Genomic DNA, 17,323 nt, shown 5'->3' on the forward strand with positions numbered 1-17,323 from the left:
AAAAAGAGTAGGTGGGACACAGGGCATAGCGTCAGAAGATGAAGATGACTGGAAGTAGTGGTCATATAAAAACAAAGATGGCAATGAAACTGACGCTCTTGTACACATGGCCACTCTTGTCAGAGTTTGATGACTTCACTTGGCTTTAGTTGGTTTGACAAATCCTGTGTGATCCCTCATCAGCCCTCCAACTGAAAATGTAACTATGGGTCGTTTTTTTTTTTTTCAACCTCAAATTTCCTCCACCGGTGGTGCGCCGCGACTGACTCTAGATCAGCTTGGAAGGGCTCGGGGCGAAGGTGGTTTACAGCAAACCCCCGCCCGGACCTCGCCGTGGACATGTGCACTCGCTGCGGCTTCTCCCGCTCGCCTGCCTCCCTGACAGCGTTGCGTCATCAGGACGAGGAGCGTAAATCGCCTTGAAACACGGACCAAGTCATTTTTAGGTTTTGATTGTCCCTCTGTCTGGGCCCCCCCCCGCCAATCAGGCCCTAGGCACGTGCCTAGTTTGCTCTCGTCACTGAGCCAGCTGCCAGTGGTGACTTCGGGGAAGCTACTAGATACCACTTCCAAGGTACCAAGTTGCTGTAATGTATACAACCACTAGGGGCGCTGGTTTTGAAAACATAGACATAGGTCGTAATTCCTGCATACGACCTATATGTACGTTTCATATCTCTGTCTCTTCAGTCGGTCAGCCGGTTAGTGCGCACTCTAGTCTTTTCAAAATTGGTAAGGATTGTGAAAGTTGTGAAGTGTGTCCCCAGCATTAATGAGACTATAGTGTTGACACAGCAAAGGTGCCTGCACAGAGCGGCCCAGAAAGGAAAATGCACGTTCTTCCAGGAAAAAAGACAAATTTAGCTCTTTTTTTTTGGCCACAACACAACAGTGGTGTTTGCTGATCAAATACATATGGTAGCACAATTCTGATGAATCAGTTGTCAAGACAGAAGATGCTCTTTTGTGATATTGTGAACCTCAGAGCAGTGTTATTTTTTTTATCTTTAGCCTTGTTCAGTGTGTCCAGCATGTGCATGTATCAAACCCCACATGAGTGTTTGTTATTCCAAGAAGAAAAACAGTATAAACATACAGCAAAGCAAGGCAGTGGGTGTCCTAGTTATTACTGTCATTGCTGCCCATTTGCAGCCAAACCAGCTCTATTATTAGACTGTTGTGGACTGTCATCAGGTATCTTCAAACGCTGCTGTGCATAAATCACGTTTGACAGGTTTTTTTTCCCTCTACTCTGTGAAGTGCAGTGTTGTGAACTAGCTGTGACATGTTTACCATTACAGAAGACAGTAGTAGGAAAAGAATGAAAGTTTCCCATGTTATGCTAAGCTTTGTGTTTTTTTTTTTTCTTCTTTATTTCCATTTTGTAAATCACAGAATAACATGTGAGATTAGCCGGCAGAGATTTATGTGTTTTCCTATACATTCAGTCAAAAATCTCCAGTGTGTTTTGGTGTCTGGATATGGGTGTGTTTTTAGTCAGGGAGGCAGCCTGGATTTTCAGTAGTTAAAACTAAATGTAAAAAATCAAAAAAAGTCACCTGTAGTTAGTAAATATCACAACAATATCCACAAATAAAGTATTATTATTATTATTATTATAATACAAATAATTATGTATAGTGAGGATAAAATTGTATGTAATCATACAAAAAAAATTAAATATTACATTGTGAGAAGTCCAGACTCAAACAATGTGCAGATTCTTCAAAAACAGAAGCAGATCGGTGTGTGACCTGGGTACTGATAAAATATTCAAAGCAGTGTTGCAGGTTTAACTCCATCTCACACATACTCACAACAACACCACTTTAGACCATAATCAAATATCAGTATTTACATAATTTAGGATTAAATTAACAGGATTAAGATTTACATGATAACCATATCCTCTCACACCTGAAATCATTGCTCTCATCAAGTGTGTGTGCGTCTGTGCGTGTGTGTGTGTGTGTGTGTGTGTGTGTGTAAGAGTGAATGTTTATGTCTATATGCACTCACTCAAATCTCCTGTGTTTAGCTGCAGTAAAAAGCAAGATAATCTTTTCAGTATGGAATGTAATTTCTGCTCTTTGTGCTGTTCTAGCTACTATGTTCTCTCTCCCCGTTCAAGACAACACCATTTTCAGAATCATATCCATCCAGTATGTGGATGATGTTTTGTCCATTACTCGTGTTTCATCCAAGGTGATCATCAGGTCATAGCTTCTTCTTGCGTCTTTTATCAGCTTAGAGATAACAGACAGTCATAATTCCTAGATTATATCCTGAAGACTGACTCTGCTACACTGCCATCATGATTCGTAAGGACATTTTTCATGAGCTGAACTCAAAGATCTAAAACATTTCTATATACACAATGAATCAATTTCTTTCAAATATTGCTCACAAATCTGTCTAAATCTGTGTTAGTGAGCACTTCTCCTTTGTCGAGATAATCCATCCCACTTTACAGGTGTGGCATATCAAGATGCTGATTAGACAGCATGAATATTGCACAGGAGTGCCTTAGGCTGGCCACAATATTTATTTATTTAGATTTATTTTTTTGATGGGTTGGTTGTTGTCGGATTCATTCTGTAAATCTTTGATTTGGAGAAGTAAAAACCATGAGAAATCAGAGAATTGCCACTGTCAGTAGCCTTCATCCACTGGGGAACATACATTCAGTATCCAAAATGTTGAATATCTAAACTAATGGCATGTTCACTAGTGCGACTCAACTCGCCTCACCTTGGCACGGCACCATTATTTTGCATTTCCACTAGCGATAGTACCTGGTTATTTATTTAGTACCAAGCGAGCTGAGGCGATACTATGCGTGATGTTGCCAGACTGCCGGCCACTGATTGGTCAGAGTGCCATCACAGGAAGAGCCATGAGCAAGACGTCCGACACAAGAATCAAAGTAAATCAGTTGAAAAGACTTACATCCTAAAAATGTGGGTTAATCTTCATCAATTACCAGGGATTGCAACTGGCGAGCCGCATCACAAACCCTGCCGCTGTATTTTGATCATGTGAACCAGATTTACTCATGGGATTTATTTATTGATTTAACTGTCACTGGCTTGACAAAGAACACATGCACATATAGGCAACACGTGCTCAAGACAAGAACAACAGTTGATTATAAAAGGGGAGACCAAAACCCCTCCTTTTAAAACAGTTGCAATTTTCAACTCCTTCAGCAATGAAAGTGGCAAACCCAAATAATATTATTATAATAATAATAATATAAAACCCTAGATGAGATTAAATACCATCTCTAAATACTGTAAGAAGAGTATTTTAAAATACAAAAGGAGAGACAGGCTGGAGGAGCATACTGAGTAGATGTGTTTAGCTTCTCCACATATGTCAGCTCTGATCCAAGCCACACCTGCTGCTAACCACGACTTACCAGAGAGGGAGGGAGAGACAGAGAGAGGCAGCAGAGTGCAGGGTGTTTCTGCCTGTGCAGTCACAGGCTGAGCAGTCTCTGAAGCGAATGGTCGCTGCTGCGGTGCTGCTGCCATTTCCTTTTTTTTTACCCTCTCATGTTCTTCTCTTTTCTCTTTCTTCTCCATGATGGAGCTTGTTCTCTCCTGTCATCCTGAAGCAATGGTGTAATGAAAAGGCTCTGTGGGAGAGAAACTGCACCACTTCATAAAGGAGCCTCTGGCTATTTGCTGACACTCACTCAGTGCTGGAAATACACAGAAGGAAACACTCGCTCGAAATTGACAATTCTCCTGTAATGAATTGTGATTTTTTTAATTTCTCTCCTGGATTTTGGACTGTGGATTTTTTTTTCTGGTCATTTTCTGCATCATTTTAAGATCCCAGGCTATCCGGAAACAGGTGGAATTCTTGGGGGGGGGGGGGGGGGTTTAACCTCTTCGCTGCATGTTGGGGAGCTCAGCTCACAGACGGACAATGACAAATAGCTCACACTGATTGAATCAAGTGCCAGGTCAGGTGCAAGCTCTGTGTGTGTGTGTGTCTGTTGATAATCACACCTTTTAACATGGAATGGGAGTCAAAGAAGAGTCTTGCTGACTAGGAGCAGGATTTCCATGTCAGTGTGAGAGGGAGAGGAGTGTGTGGTCACTGAGCCACTGGGGAGAGCATGCCAGCCATCCTGGTGGCCACAAAGATGAAGTCAGGACTCCCCAAACCCAAACCAGTGCACAGTGCTTTACCCATTCCTCAGACTCCCACCAGGCCGTCAGCTCTAGCTCTGCCTCCTGCTCCCGTCAAGTCCCACATATCTTCCCTGGGCCAGCCGGCGAACTCAGGAGGACACACAAGAAGCAAGGCTCAAGGGTCAGAGGCTGCAGGCAACACCCAGGTATACTCTTCTAGTGTACTCGTTTAGATCAAGTGTGCCAGGTATTTGGTGCTGCATCTTTGTAATTAATAGCCTAGGCTCCTTAAAGTAAAATGCGATAAACAAGATGTTTATCTCACACAGGTTAAGTGTTTACCTGTGTGAGGCATTATGTGGCCAAGTTCAGTTAAGAGGCCAAATACTTTATACTTTAAAGGGAACTTAAAGTATTGCATTTCGGTTATTTTTACCCTCATTTAAAAACAAAAAGAGTTGTAGAGTACAGTTTTCTCCATATTTGGCATAAGACACAAAGTCACAAAAAAGTCCCTTTCTTTTTTCATGTTGTGTCCCAAGTACCAACCGTTCATGGTGTCACTTATAAATATCTCAACTCCATTTTGACATTTGATGTCACCTGCACCCAGGCCCCTGTTGGATGATACCAGCTGTCAGTCATTCTGGTGTCCACTTGTATGTGCTGTGTTTTATAATCGGTCATGTGATAGTGATCAACCATCTGTGTTCCAAAGATCTGCCTCAGACTGACTCCTCAGGAAAATGTTTACTGATGTTATAAATCAAGTTCAAAGTAGGCAATTACTACCATTCACGCAGACTGATGTCTGTACAATATATTCTTATTTACTAATTGACTTCAGCCAGCACCTCTAATTTTTTATATTTAGTCTGTGTGTGCATATCTACCCTGAATAGGGTTGACAGAGGGAAATCAGACTGAAGTGTGATGTTTCTTGGTAAATCAATACACTTTTGTATTAGCAATATTTCATATTTGTTGTTTGTTTCCCCTCAGCTTAATATTTGGCTCATTTAAGTCTAAATGCCATTTGAATGACATTCTGAATGTTCAGCATAAGGTTCAAAGGCATGTATTCTTGGCACAAAAAGTCACTTTATCTTTCCATGTTGTGTCATTTGAAGGATTGAAGGATGTTTGTTTTACTTGTTAAATCAATGCACACAATTTTAGTATCAACACACTCCCTCTCTGGCTCAGTGTAGCAACACAAACACAAAGCCAAACTCAGTGAGTTCCTTAAAGGAAACGGAGAAGGCTGTGTCTCTGCTGTCCAGGATGGATGGATGGATGGCAGTATGGCAGATACCACAGTGCCTGGTTTGCTGTGTTTGTGAAATATTGGCTGCACTTAGCAACCCCACGCAAATGGCTACAACCACAAGAGGGATCGTTTTAATGCCATGTAAGGCAGCGAGGGGAAGGAGGTGTCTGTGTGCTTTAGTGAGCCAGCAAGTGCATGCTTGGCAGTCAGTCTTCACAGTGAGTGTGACTCAGAGCCAGTGAGGCATCCAACACACTGTTGTTCAGGGGACAAATCTAAACCAGTCATGATGGTGATCGCGTGAGTAGAAGATAAGGGAGGCCAGTGGCGTCGGGCATGGCAAATATCCGCTGCTGGTGTCGTTTGTTTTAGCGTCCAATCAGGTTTTCTCACTGACCTACATTCCACTCTCCTCTTTGTCTATCCCTGTGGTGCTGATGAAGCAGCAGTCATCATCCTCAGCTGGGATAACACTTGACCTTCCCAACCAGCTGTAGTGATGTGAATGATATCCTCAAATTGATCACTGCTGACAATGTGCATGCATTGGCATTTGGACTTTTAGTTATAGTATAGTATATACAGTCAAAGTGAAGCGACTCTCTCGGGTGAGTATACTTAGGCCATACTACGGAGAACGCATCCGGCATCTGCGAACAGTCCATGATGCTATGGCCCCAAGTCTGTCTATGTGCGTGTCTCTCTCTCGGCAAAAGTTTACAGACATAAAAGAGACAGACATCTGCGCCCAAAAACCGGAAATATGTCACTTGACTGGCACTCGCTGTAAATGAGTGAGAGAAGTTAACGTTTTTAAACTACATGTGAATGCAGATTACACACGGTAGTCACAGACTGTACAACGTGTAGTGCATTCATTTAAATTGTCCATGTTTTTATATATTATTTTAGATAATTCCTGTCTTCTTCATGTGAGACTGGTGGGATGGTACCCTAGCGCCCTCTAGGGACGGGCTGCCACTACTTTAGTCCTCCCCATCACCACTTATACTGTTTTATCTTCATTTTTCCCCAGAACTCCCACCCTTGGGAACTAGGTCACAGAGATGAATTGGCAAAATGAAAGTTTCCTCCTGTACTAACGATGTTCTTCCTACAGCAATGTTTAAAAAAGTGTTTGGTGTTATTGGACCTTGTTCTACCGATACCTTTAATACATCACTTCTGACACGCGTGGTTCCCAGCTCTTTTAAAACTGCTGTCGTTAAAGTAATCCTTAAAAAGTCTAGTCTTGATCGAGGCATCCTGGAAAACTATAGGCCAATTTGAAAACGTCCATTCCCATCAAAATGTTTTTGAGAAAATTGTAGTGGAGCAGCTCACTTCTTTTTTAGAGAAACACCAAATTTTATATTAATGGCAGTCTGGTTTTCACAAGATGCACTCAACTGACACTGCTTTTAATAGATCTATCTGCCACGTTTGACACTGTTGATCATAAGATTCTAATAGACTTTGAGATGTGGTAGGTGTTGGTGTTTTTTTAAAAATCAGTTCATGTCTCATTCAAGACATCTTACATGTGGGGTACCTTAGAGTTCTGTATTGGGCCCAATACTCTTCCTTTTATATTTGATTCCTTTAAGACAGATAATTAGCAAGTTCAGTGATTTTTTTATGGCCTTTATGCTGATGATTTGTTATGTTATGATTTGGCGATGATTTGGTTATGATTTATACAAATAAAAATTTAATTAAATTGAATTTTTTACAATCGAACTCTGAGAAAACAGAAACACTTATTATTGCCTCTGACAGTGTCATCCCTTTGATAAAACATTGACTACAATGTTGTATCATGCCTGTTTTAGCCTCCCTTCATTGGTTACCAGTGAATTTTAGAATGCATTTTAAAATCTTGACCCTAACTTTTAGAGCATTGCATGGTCAAACTCTTCCATACCCTGCCTTGTCAGATGGTACTTGTGGTCCCAAAGACCCATTTTAAGACACAAGGTGATCGCTCCTTTGAAGCAGTAGCACCTAGACTGTGGAGCGCTCTTCCTTTTTCCCTTCGCTGCCTAGACACTGTTGTTGCTTTAAAAAAAAACACATTTATTTTTAATCAGGCTTTTAGTTAGACTAGAGTTCTTATTGTTTTTTTTATTTTGATTCCATATCTGTACTTGGTACAAGTACTTGGATTGAAGATAGAATTTAAATAAATATCAGGTTGGAATTAACTATTGACATTTTTCAGTAATTGTCCTTCATATTAGAAAACAAATCAACAGATTCTCTAATAGTTCAGAAATGTAGTGCAGGGCAGGAGTGTTGGTTGTTTCATAGCTCAGTTTTATTGTCCTCATTTCTGTGCTGCCTCTGCTGGCCTTCGCCCCAGGGACTGACAGAATGGCAGGAAGGGCTGATGAGCAGAACAGCTGCATCACTGATAGTGAAGGTCGAACCCTCTCATTTTTTAATGTTTCATTTCAGTTTTTTCAATTGTTTTTTCTGCCAGAGGGCAGAGAACATACTGTAGGAGACACAATTAAAGGCGGTTCCCTTACCATACAACACTTAAAGCCAATGAAACATCAGATTGTCATGGTTGGGGGTGTCTTTGACATTTTGACAGAAAGATGTGTTATAGGAGGGACAGAGAAATCATTTTCACCTTCCACAGTAGCAAGAAATACATGACAGTGTTCTGTGTAGTAACACTGTATGAGTGGGTATGAGGATTATTTCATTTCTCAACTAGAAAATGTAACCCTTTAACTCTTTATTTATCGGTCACAGACATCATTTTAAGTATTGTGACTTGATTTGAGTATTGAGGCCAAACCTAATTCAAAAATAACACTAGATATAGATTTCTGAGTAGCTGGTTACATTTAGGGATAATATTTGAATTGTGGTTAGTGTTATGCATTAACTGTTATGCTTAAGGTTAGGGATAAGACTTTGTTTAGCCTGTTGAAATGAATGAGTGTCTCAAAAAGAATAGTTGGGTAACTATCTGTTTGTATTTGTGCCTTCCATCATATGAAGAGCAAATCCGTGCACTGATACTCTGCTGCCCTCCTGTGGCATTTTTATTTTTGCCCTACACCCAATTCCATTCACAAACATCCAGACGCTGCATGTGTGTTCCAATAATTCAAGGCCGTCGTCTTCGCTGCTTTATTCATCTTTAATGCCTTAGTGTGATCCCAAACCACCTTCTCTATTTTACTCTGTCTGTTTTTTTTATTTCCTCCCACTTTCACTCCTCTCTTTTTCCTCTTTGGTATCCAAGTGTGCATCGTTGCCAGCTCATTATTTCATAGTTACAGCTTTGAAACTGAATACATTCAAATAAAGGATTAGTCATTCTGCCACATTAGCAGCAGGGGACCCTGAAAAATAAATTCTGATGGTTTGTGAAATGTGCCTAAACCTTTTTAAAATAAGATTTAGTTTTATCTGCACACACATCAACTAGTGATAGTTGCTCAGAAGCACCCCAGCCCTTGACCCTGACCCGGGATTTGAGCCAGCAACACGCTAGTTACAAACCCACTTACTTTCCTCTTGGCAATGGCTGTCCATCGTATAGAACACACACACACACAGGCACATGGAGATGTGTCTGTATGATAAGGAGCTCATTTCTTAATATGCATCTTTCTAGATAAAGGCTTAAGTCAGGCTGTGTAAAGACTGATTTTGTTAAATTCATTACGAAAAACTAATCTCTGGGAACACAATCTAAATCCCATAAAAACAGATTAGGACCAGTAATAAGCCACCTCAGTTTATGTTTACAGAGATGATCTTGTAAATGAAACAGAATCAGAACAGACTTCAGTGCAGAATAGAGGAGCTCAGTCTGGATATTAAAATATTACTGTTAAATGGCTACAGATTGATAGGTGTATACTTGTTCAACTACATTAATTCAATGTCCCCCTTCTCTGAATTGAGTAATTGCCCAAGATTATGATTTCCATAATTTTAATTATTTAACTTGAGTGTGATTTCATTGAGGGAATTGGTATGACCATGAACTTTACACCAGAGTATGTGTGAATTCATTTAATTATTAGATATTCAAAGCTAATTAAATGACTTTTACAAGCAGAAGCTAATGGGGAATGGAGGCTGGAGAGCAGATGCAGGCTGATAAATAGTTTTGGTGATAATTGCATCAGAAAATTTTATATTTTAATGTCATTTTTACAATTATCATATTATATAATATAATGAAACTTCTTGGCTTTTTGGACTAATAGATAAACTCTTAGGTTGCAGCCCTTGTGTTATCCTAGGATTTCCAAGCCTAGAAATCCAAAAGCCAGAGCAGTGTCATAAACCAGAGCTTTCATGGTATAGTTTAATTTTATTAGGATACAGAAGGAATCCCATCACAAACCAACCAAAACAATTGTATAATAGTTTCATCCGTGAGGTTTGGATGAAACCATGAGCCCCTCCCCCCTTTTACTCAATATCCTGTGAAAGACAATTAGGACTTTTTATGGCTTCTGAGATTGAGCCTGAGTCTAGTGAGGATACAGCAGCAGACAAGAGTGAAAGCCAAACCACCATCATCAAACTGCATTGGATTGCTAATGCTGTCCTGCCCACCCAGAGCAGATTGGCTGGGTGTCTCTGGGTGACTATATATTGCTGCTTTTCTAAAATTACCATGACAAAAGACCAAAGATAGACATATGTCTCCTCTGGAGGTGCTGCAATTTAAAGCAAGATTTAATGGATGTTTTAGTGATTGATTGTTGAAGAGTTCTTTGTTCAGTGGAAAAAGCAAGGTTTTAAGAGACTGCTTGAGTTCAGAGGAAGAGCACAGGATAAAACCTCTGGTCTGTGAGTGATCTTCTTAGATTCGGCTTACATGGTTCATTCTTCGATTGTGTTTGACCTGTTGACCGTGGCACATCTTAGGCTGGAGGGAGACCATGTTGTTGTTGATAAGAGACATCGCACCTCTGTGTCCTCCTCTCATAGAACATAAAGGTGGTTGTCCTCGCGTTTGTCACACACACACACACACACACACACACACACACACACACACACACACACACACACAGACCACCTGAAGTCTGTGGCTTTTATCTGACATTAAGAGGCAGCTTCTCTCCATGTGGCACCTGTACAGTTTTGAGCATGCAAATAAAACAGGATGTATTCAAGATTTTTCAAATTATATTTTTAGACTCATATTTATTTCAGAAGGAATTCTGGTATGTGGTTTGTTGGTGTTTTGCTTTAGTTTTTTGGGAATAAATTCAATGGTCAGTGATACGTAATCAGTTCTTAATTTATTTTCTTGTCTTCATATCCAGCTTAATCAGACAAGATGTTTGCTGCTTTATACTATTTAGCCATACAATGTTTAATCACTAAATCAATTTGATACCTAAGTAATAATAATTAATATTGTGTTTTGTTGACCACATTGGTTTTAGATAAACTATCTGTAAGAGGGGAAGTTATTTGTTCTTAAAAGCCATGTTTTAAGATATGTTTGATCACTTGCAGCAGTTGGCTCCACTATTAATGACCTCATCTCTGTCTAATGTGTCACGCTCAGATTCCACTTCCTGTGCAGTTGTCCCCTCGCCTTCCTGTGTGAGGTCATGGCTGAGTACATAACCATATTAATTAAGGCTGGGCCTCTGCCTCTCCTGACTCAACATCCTACCATTGATCTAACCCCTAAGGTGCCCTCCTCCCCCTGGTTTGTCTCCTTCTCTACTTTCCTTACATTAGTTGACACATGGAGCCCGTTAGCGACAAACTGGCCGTTTTGAGTGGCACCCCATGGGGAATTGGTGCGGCACAGGCAGTTGGACTAACACAATCAGCTCCATCTCTGTCTGGAGATAGCAGTGAGTGTGGAGAAAGGAGAGATAGCGGTCAGTGAGGATGAAGTCACCCTCCACAGAAGCCACCCAGAGTCAAAAAGCTGGTTGGATATAACTTTGATAACTTTTTTGACCTACAGAGAGGTAATGTTGTCTCCTGATCATGGTACCTTTGATGCAAGACAAAGCTAATCTTAATTATCATTGGGAGAGTATTTAAAAAAAACAAGTTTTATACTTCTCTGTTTTCCCTCTGAGCTTCCTGAACATTGTTGGAATTACAATGAGTGTGTGTGTGTGTTTGGTGGTCTGCATGTCTGTGCACACTTAGTTGACACAAGCTGTCTCTTATACCTGTTTTACACTAAAATAAACAGTTATATGCAGTTTGTTTTCCTAAAATGGGTAAACCAGCCAAAAAAAGACAACTGACCTTCTGCCCATTGTCAGTGGAAGAGTTTGCCTTTTTTGTTTCCTCTGGTGACAACTGACACTGTTACAGTGGTTGCATCTTTATATTTCACTTCCTTCTTCAAACTGAGCACTGACTGAATGATTTTGGATCACTGCTAGAACAGTGTGCATCAAAATTCAGTCTGGATAAGGTGTAAATTCAGCGTATAGGCTGCCAAAATGAAGTAGTCGAAAACAGAACCCGCATGTTCACCTGGTGTCACCTTTCCATCCCTGCAGATTGTAGATGGAGCTGATTAAAGTCATGTGTCTAGTGCAGACTCATCTGACACAGGAGTGAAAGATTGTATCCATTCCCACTGCAGACAAAAGCCAGATGATAGCAGGTTTTGTGGAACACCAAATCTAAAACAGTGCTATATTAAAAATCAAAGGCTCACCATCTTCCACACATCATCATCATCACACATAGAATGCATAAAATAAAAATATCTTATCATTAAAAATGTCTATGTCATTGAACAATGTTTTTAAAACAGAGTTATTCACTGCATCATTAACTTGTTCAATCGTTTACTATAGAGAGCAACATGTTCTAGACTGTGGAGAGTTTCATAAATGAGGCGGTCTCAGCTGGTAGTTGTGATAACTAGTACCAGATGGCATCATTGCATTCAAAGTGTTCGGATCAGCGTTTATAATTGAATAAGATACATTTAATGGCATTTTCGTTGTTCTCCACAGGTCAAATTGAAGGTTGAGTTGAACATACTGTTGAGTGCATCCAGCTGCAAATAATAGGAAATATATGTCTAAATGTGGAATTATGGTATGATTGTTATGGCTGTAAATGATCAGAAAACGCTGAAGTATTAGCACAGATTTTGGGGAAATCAGAAAGCACAGAGATGTAGTCCATCATCCAAGGTTCAGTTCTTTTTTTATGTTCTGTGTTGAAAAACATCTGATGTTTAGTGCCAACCACAGAGGCCAAGGAAGAATATTACTAATTAGCTGAAATATTATTTTTTCTTTACATACATTTGTCTGTATGATGCAGTGTGGAGCATGTGTACTGTGGTTTCCATCCTCTTAGTATCTGTATCTGCCCAGACTGCTCAATCATCGTCAATCACGATTGACTTCACTGTGGGTAATAATAAGCAACATTCATGTTGTGTTTTTAGTTGATTTAGTTGATATTATCACTGCAGGCTCTGTAAAAACATTGCACACTGTTATACTAAATCACAACTTTAGCAACAATGTTGTACTGAGGGAGTTCATATACATGCACATTTTACAGTATGTAACATACTTAATCACTAATAGCAGCAATTTCTTTTGTTTATGTCTCTTTATCCCCAGTGTATCCATATGTCTCCCCAACCCCCCCCCCCCATCCACTTACTCCCTCACTGAAACAATCACGTAACAGAGCCACCCCAACTCCTCACCCCCACCATCACCCCAGTCTTCCTCCCCCGCCTCAGGAGCTCAGAGGTGCAGGTCCCCCAAAATAAAGACCCCTCAATGGTGAGGTTATCCCCCATTGTTCCCAACACACTGAGGTTTATCTGGGCTGTGAAAGGAACCACACTCTGAGCTTTTTCAAGGCCTGTACTAAAATTGTTAAACAAGCCCTAAATAACGACATATTTTCTTGTCTCTCAGCCTTAATGTCATTAAATCAATGCTGGTTAGAAGCAGCAGGTATCATGATGTTTTAGTTTAGTTGTCTGTAATGTGATTAGACGGGTTTTGTATTGTGTGTTATATAGATGTTGATAAAATGCAGTAGTTAGGGAAACACTTGAGATCCACATTTTTTTGAAATGGTTATGTTTCCATCTGTGCTATTTTTCCACTGCAGTGTTTTCATCCATGTTAGTGCTGTGGTTCTTGGAATGGTAATGCCTGTTGGTCAGTTGGTCTACCGCTTTGGTTTAGAATATTAAATGGTTCATGGTGACATTAAATGTGGCCAGAGAATGCAATCATTCTGACCTGGTGATCCCTAGGCTTTTCAACTACTGCTAGTGGTTTAAAATCCCAAGGTAAAATCCTCATAATATCAAAATCAACATTTAGTTGCATGTGTTTGTTGATATGTCTCCAATATCCCTATGGATTTTAGAGGTTGCTATGCCCTCACATGTGCTTTGAGATTTTTTTAAGACTCATTTTGTAGTCTGGGAGTATACTTATTATCATCCCATCAAGCACAGAATGATTCTTTTTATTCTCTGCCCCTACCCCAACCCGACGTACAATTCAAATGCATCAACTTCACTGTAGGGATGACCCTGTGTTTCTCGCTTCTCAGCAACACTCTGGCTTTGTGTGTCAGCTCAAACATGGCTTACTGCAAAAGATGTCATTATATCCTGTTCCTCAAAAACCTCCCTCTCAGCTTCTTCTTCGCTTAACATCACAAACATAGACAATGATGCTGGTGAGACGTTGCCATTATGTCATTATTATTTACTCTAAATGCCACTTAATATGGTAACTTGACCTTGCAGCTCATTTTAACTGGAAATACATAGATGGAAGCTAGTAGTGCGTCATTAGGACTTTTAAGTGTTGCATTTAATGAAATAACTTAATTTCCCCTCAACCATAGCTCCTCTTTTTAAGAGGTGATTAGCATACAGAAGCATGGTAACATGCTGATGCATCATATTAAACATTATCTGACGTTAACCTTTAGCTAAAATCAAGCGACAACCAAGCAGAACATCTATATTCACTTGTGTGAATATCTTTTACATTATTACATTATTCACACTGGTCAAAAACTGCTCTTTAAAGTTTTTGCGTACCTTGCATTTTAACATCACATCACAATATCATATATTTCATCATCTAAATCAGCTCAACAATTGATTTAAAAAGAGACTAAAATAAAAGATGTAACATTTCTTTCTTTCCACTGTGGAATGGAAACGTTCATGTTTATTGCCTTTTTGTAGCAGCTTCACCAAAGTTAAAAACTTCTGCGTATGCCCTTCATTTTAGTGTGAAAAGAGCTTTTAAACAACACTGGGGGCTAATACAGCTTCTCACTTAAATGTACTCAAGGCCAAATGGCTTAAATTCCTCTCAGTTCGCATGAGATGGAAAACTGGTAATTTTAATTTGAAAAATAGTGCTTTACATAGTTCAGCTGCTTTGTGTGATTACAAGGAAATAAAATTGTCTTTTATGCTACACTGCATTTAACCAGCTTGCCACTCTCAGCATGTTGTCTAGAAAATTGAACACCATGCATTTCAGCTACAAATGTGAGCTATTTCTGTTTTACACAAACTGGAAATATAAAATGCATTATAAAATTACCACAAACCAGCTGTGAGTTCCACATGTGTCTTATTTTATTATTTGGCATTCGAGAAGCAACACAAACATTTATTTCTCATAGATCATTACTTTATACTGCATACATGCATTATCGTTTCATGAAGCTTAAAATTTTCTGCTCATGTTTCTGCTGGAAGTGATCAGGCACCACCCCCCTCCACTGTAGTGAGAACTTTCTGTAAATCTTGGGCCTTTCCCAAAATTCAATTTCAGCTTGTAATTTGTGGTCATTGGTGGTGTGTGTGTGTGTGTGTGTGTGTGTGTGTGTGCGCGCGCGCACGTGCACATATATAAATGCTGAGGTTGTGAACCACACACACACACACCTACACACACATACACACACATAAATACACATGTGCAGCTGCTGCAGTGTGATGTGGGTGATGGTTGATCAGAGACTGGACTGTCAGTCTTTGGTCAGAGAACAAAAACAAGGCTTTTTTTAACAGACAGCAGAAGAGTTGGTTAAAGAAATAATAAATAGAACAGAGTGGGTTAGTGCTGAGGTCTACTTGGTTTGGCTTCTGCGTTGTGCACGTCCCACTCTTTAGTTTATCTACTGTTAACAAGGGTTCACCAATCATCCCTTTTTTGTTCGTTTTCGTCACTTTTTTGCCACAGTTTTGGTCAAATGGGGGAGGGGCAGCAGGAGGTTAAGAGGTCTGTCCTTTTCTCTTCCTTTCTCCTCCCCATATGACCTGTGGTCTATTGAAGCGCAAGAGCATAATGTGTTGCTGCGGGCAAGGGAGGAGGGGAATGAGGGGGTGCTGTACTTGTCTTACTCCTCACAGTGCTTTTGGTTTGGCTATCTCTCTGAGCCAGTGGAGGTTGTGGAGCTCCGCTCGCCTCTCCACTCCAGTGTTTATTTTTCCCTCTGTTGTCCACAGTGGGTGGAGAGAAGCTGGAGGTGCAGAGCTCTCCCACCCCCTCAGGCTACCGAGACCTGCCAGGATTCAAGCAAGCAGCAGCTGAGTTTTTCTGCACGGTGCATTTATTCAGGACACTTTTCTCAAACCTGCTGATGCCTCCTTGAGTCTGTTTTTTTTTTTTTTTTTTCTGGTTGGAGTTGGGTTCCGTTAAGTCTAGACTTGCTACTGATGGCTCATATTTGGGCCTGGCTGGCCAACCACCAGTCCTCCTTCAAGTGACGCAGGTGTCTCTGAGAAAGGAAACTGCAAGAAGCAACATGAGCTTAATGCTGTGCCGCTGGGAGCAAAACAATTTCAACATGAAACTGGTAGGCTGACAACTTCATAAGTTATCAGAGGCCAAACACCAGAAGGCTTTTGAAAAATTGATTATGTTTCAGTTCATTTAAAGGCCTTTCTTTTCAGTTGTTGACAGCTCAATGTAATGTTCACATCTTTATCTTGCTTTTCTTTACTAATGTTGTGGCTATAAGACATGTCTCACTTTGATATTTTTCCTGCTTTGAGTTTATGTGTCAGTCTCATCAGCTCAAAGCAGTGACTGTGGTGTTAGGTTGCATCTATGCTTTGGATTATTTGCATTTTTAAGTTTTATGTTTTCCACTTACCTTTACTTGAGTGTGTGTGTGTGTGTGTGTGTGTGTGTGTGTGTGTGTGTGTGTGTGTGTGTGTGTGTGCCAATGCATGTCTGTATTGGGATTTTAAAAGGTGTTTTAGGAGGAGTTTAAAAAGAGTATTCGAAAGGATTGTGGCTCTGCTTTATTGCCCACTTTTGGTGGAAAAAACACCACATTGGAAAAAAAGTCAGGTGCAGCGAGGTCATGTGGTGCAAGCAAGTGAGAAAAATAGGTCTTTGTAATAGTTGATGTATATGATAAAAGTAGGAAGCAGTTGATCCAATTAAAGTCATTTTGTGTAATGAGCACCCCACTGAGTTTACACATAACACAGGCGGATGAGACACACACTCTCGCCCTTTCTTTTTCCCTGCTTTTTTCTTTGAGTTTGCTTTCAGTTGTTGCTCTTATCTGGATCTATGAGGCCAGAGAGGAAGGAGAGATGGAAGCAGAGGAGGTTATTAGCAGTCTAGAGATGAGGTGATAAGAAGGCTAGTTTAATTACACTCTGCTAACCTCGACACAGCATGACTGACAGGGGACCGGTGGGCCACAGGGTCAGTGTGTGTGTGTGTGTGAGTGATAAAGAGAGAGGGAGAGAAGTGATTGCAGACATGCACACAGCATAAATCAAAATGGATGATTGATGTGTTTAGTTCTGGTTAGAGATTTTTGAATTGATCAGATCAGAAAGAAAAAAGTGCTAAATCCGTTACAATTCAAACATCCTATATCTTGCATGTTATAC

The 17,323-nt window shown here is 40.2% G+C and overlaps 1 protein-coding gene across 7 annotated transcripts in view; it reads left to right on the plus strand.

Annotated features, from left to right (window-relative positions):
• Positions 1-17,323, plus strand: part of nav2a (neuron navigator 2a) — a 188,713-nt gene that overhangs the window by 90,285 nt on the left and 81,105 nt on the right. For 4 of the 7 annotated variants that reach the window (XM_058628873.1, XM_058628875.1, XM_058628876.1 and 1 more), the window contains exon 1: positions 3,909-4,351. The exons of 2 other annotated variants lie outside the window; for them this stretch is intronic. In XM_058628873.1, the coding sequence (XP_058484856.1) occupies positions 4,130-4,351 (222 nt within the window). In that variant the 5' untranslated portion in view covers positions 3,909-4,129. Of the gene's footprint in view, positions 1-3,908; positions 4,352-15,883; positions 16,267-17,323 lie in introns of those variants that run through there. One more of the 7 variants, XM_058628879.1, reaches the window with a different exon arrangement.

Source organism: Solea solea, chromosome 5 (genome assembly GCF_958295425.1).
Source record: "Solea solea chromosome 5, fSolSol10.1, whole genome shotgun sequence".
Lineage (NCBI taxonomy): Eukaryota > Metazoa > Chordata > Actinopteri > Pleuronectiformes > Soleidae > Solea > Solea solea.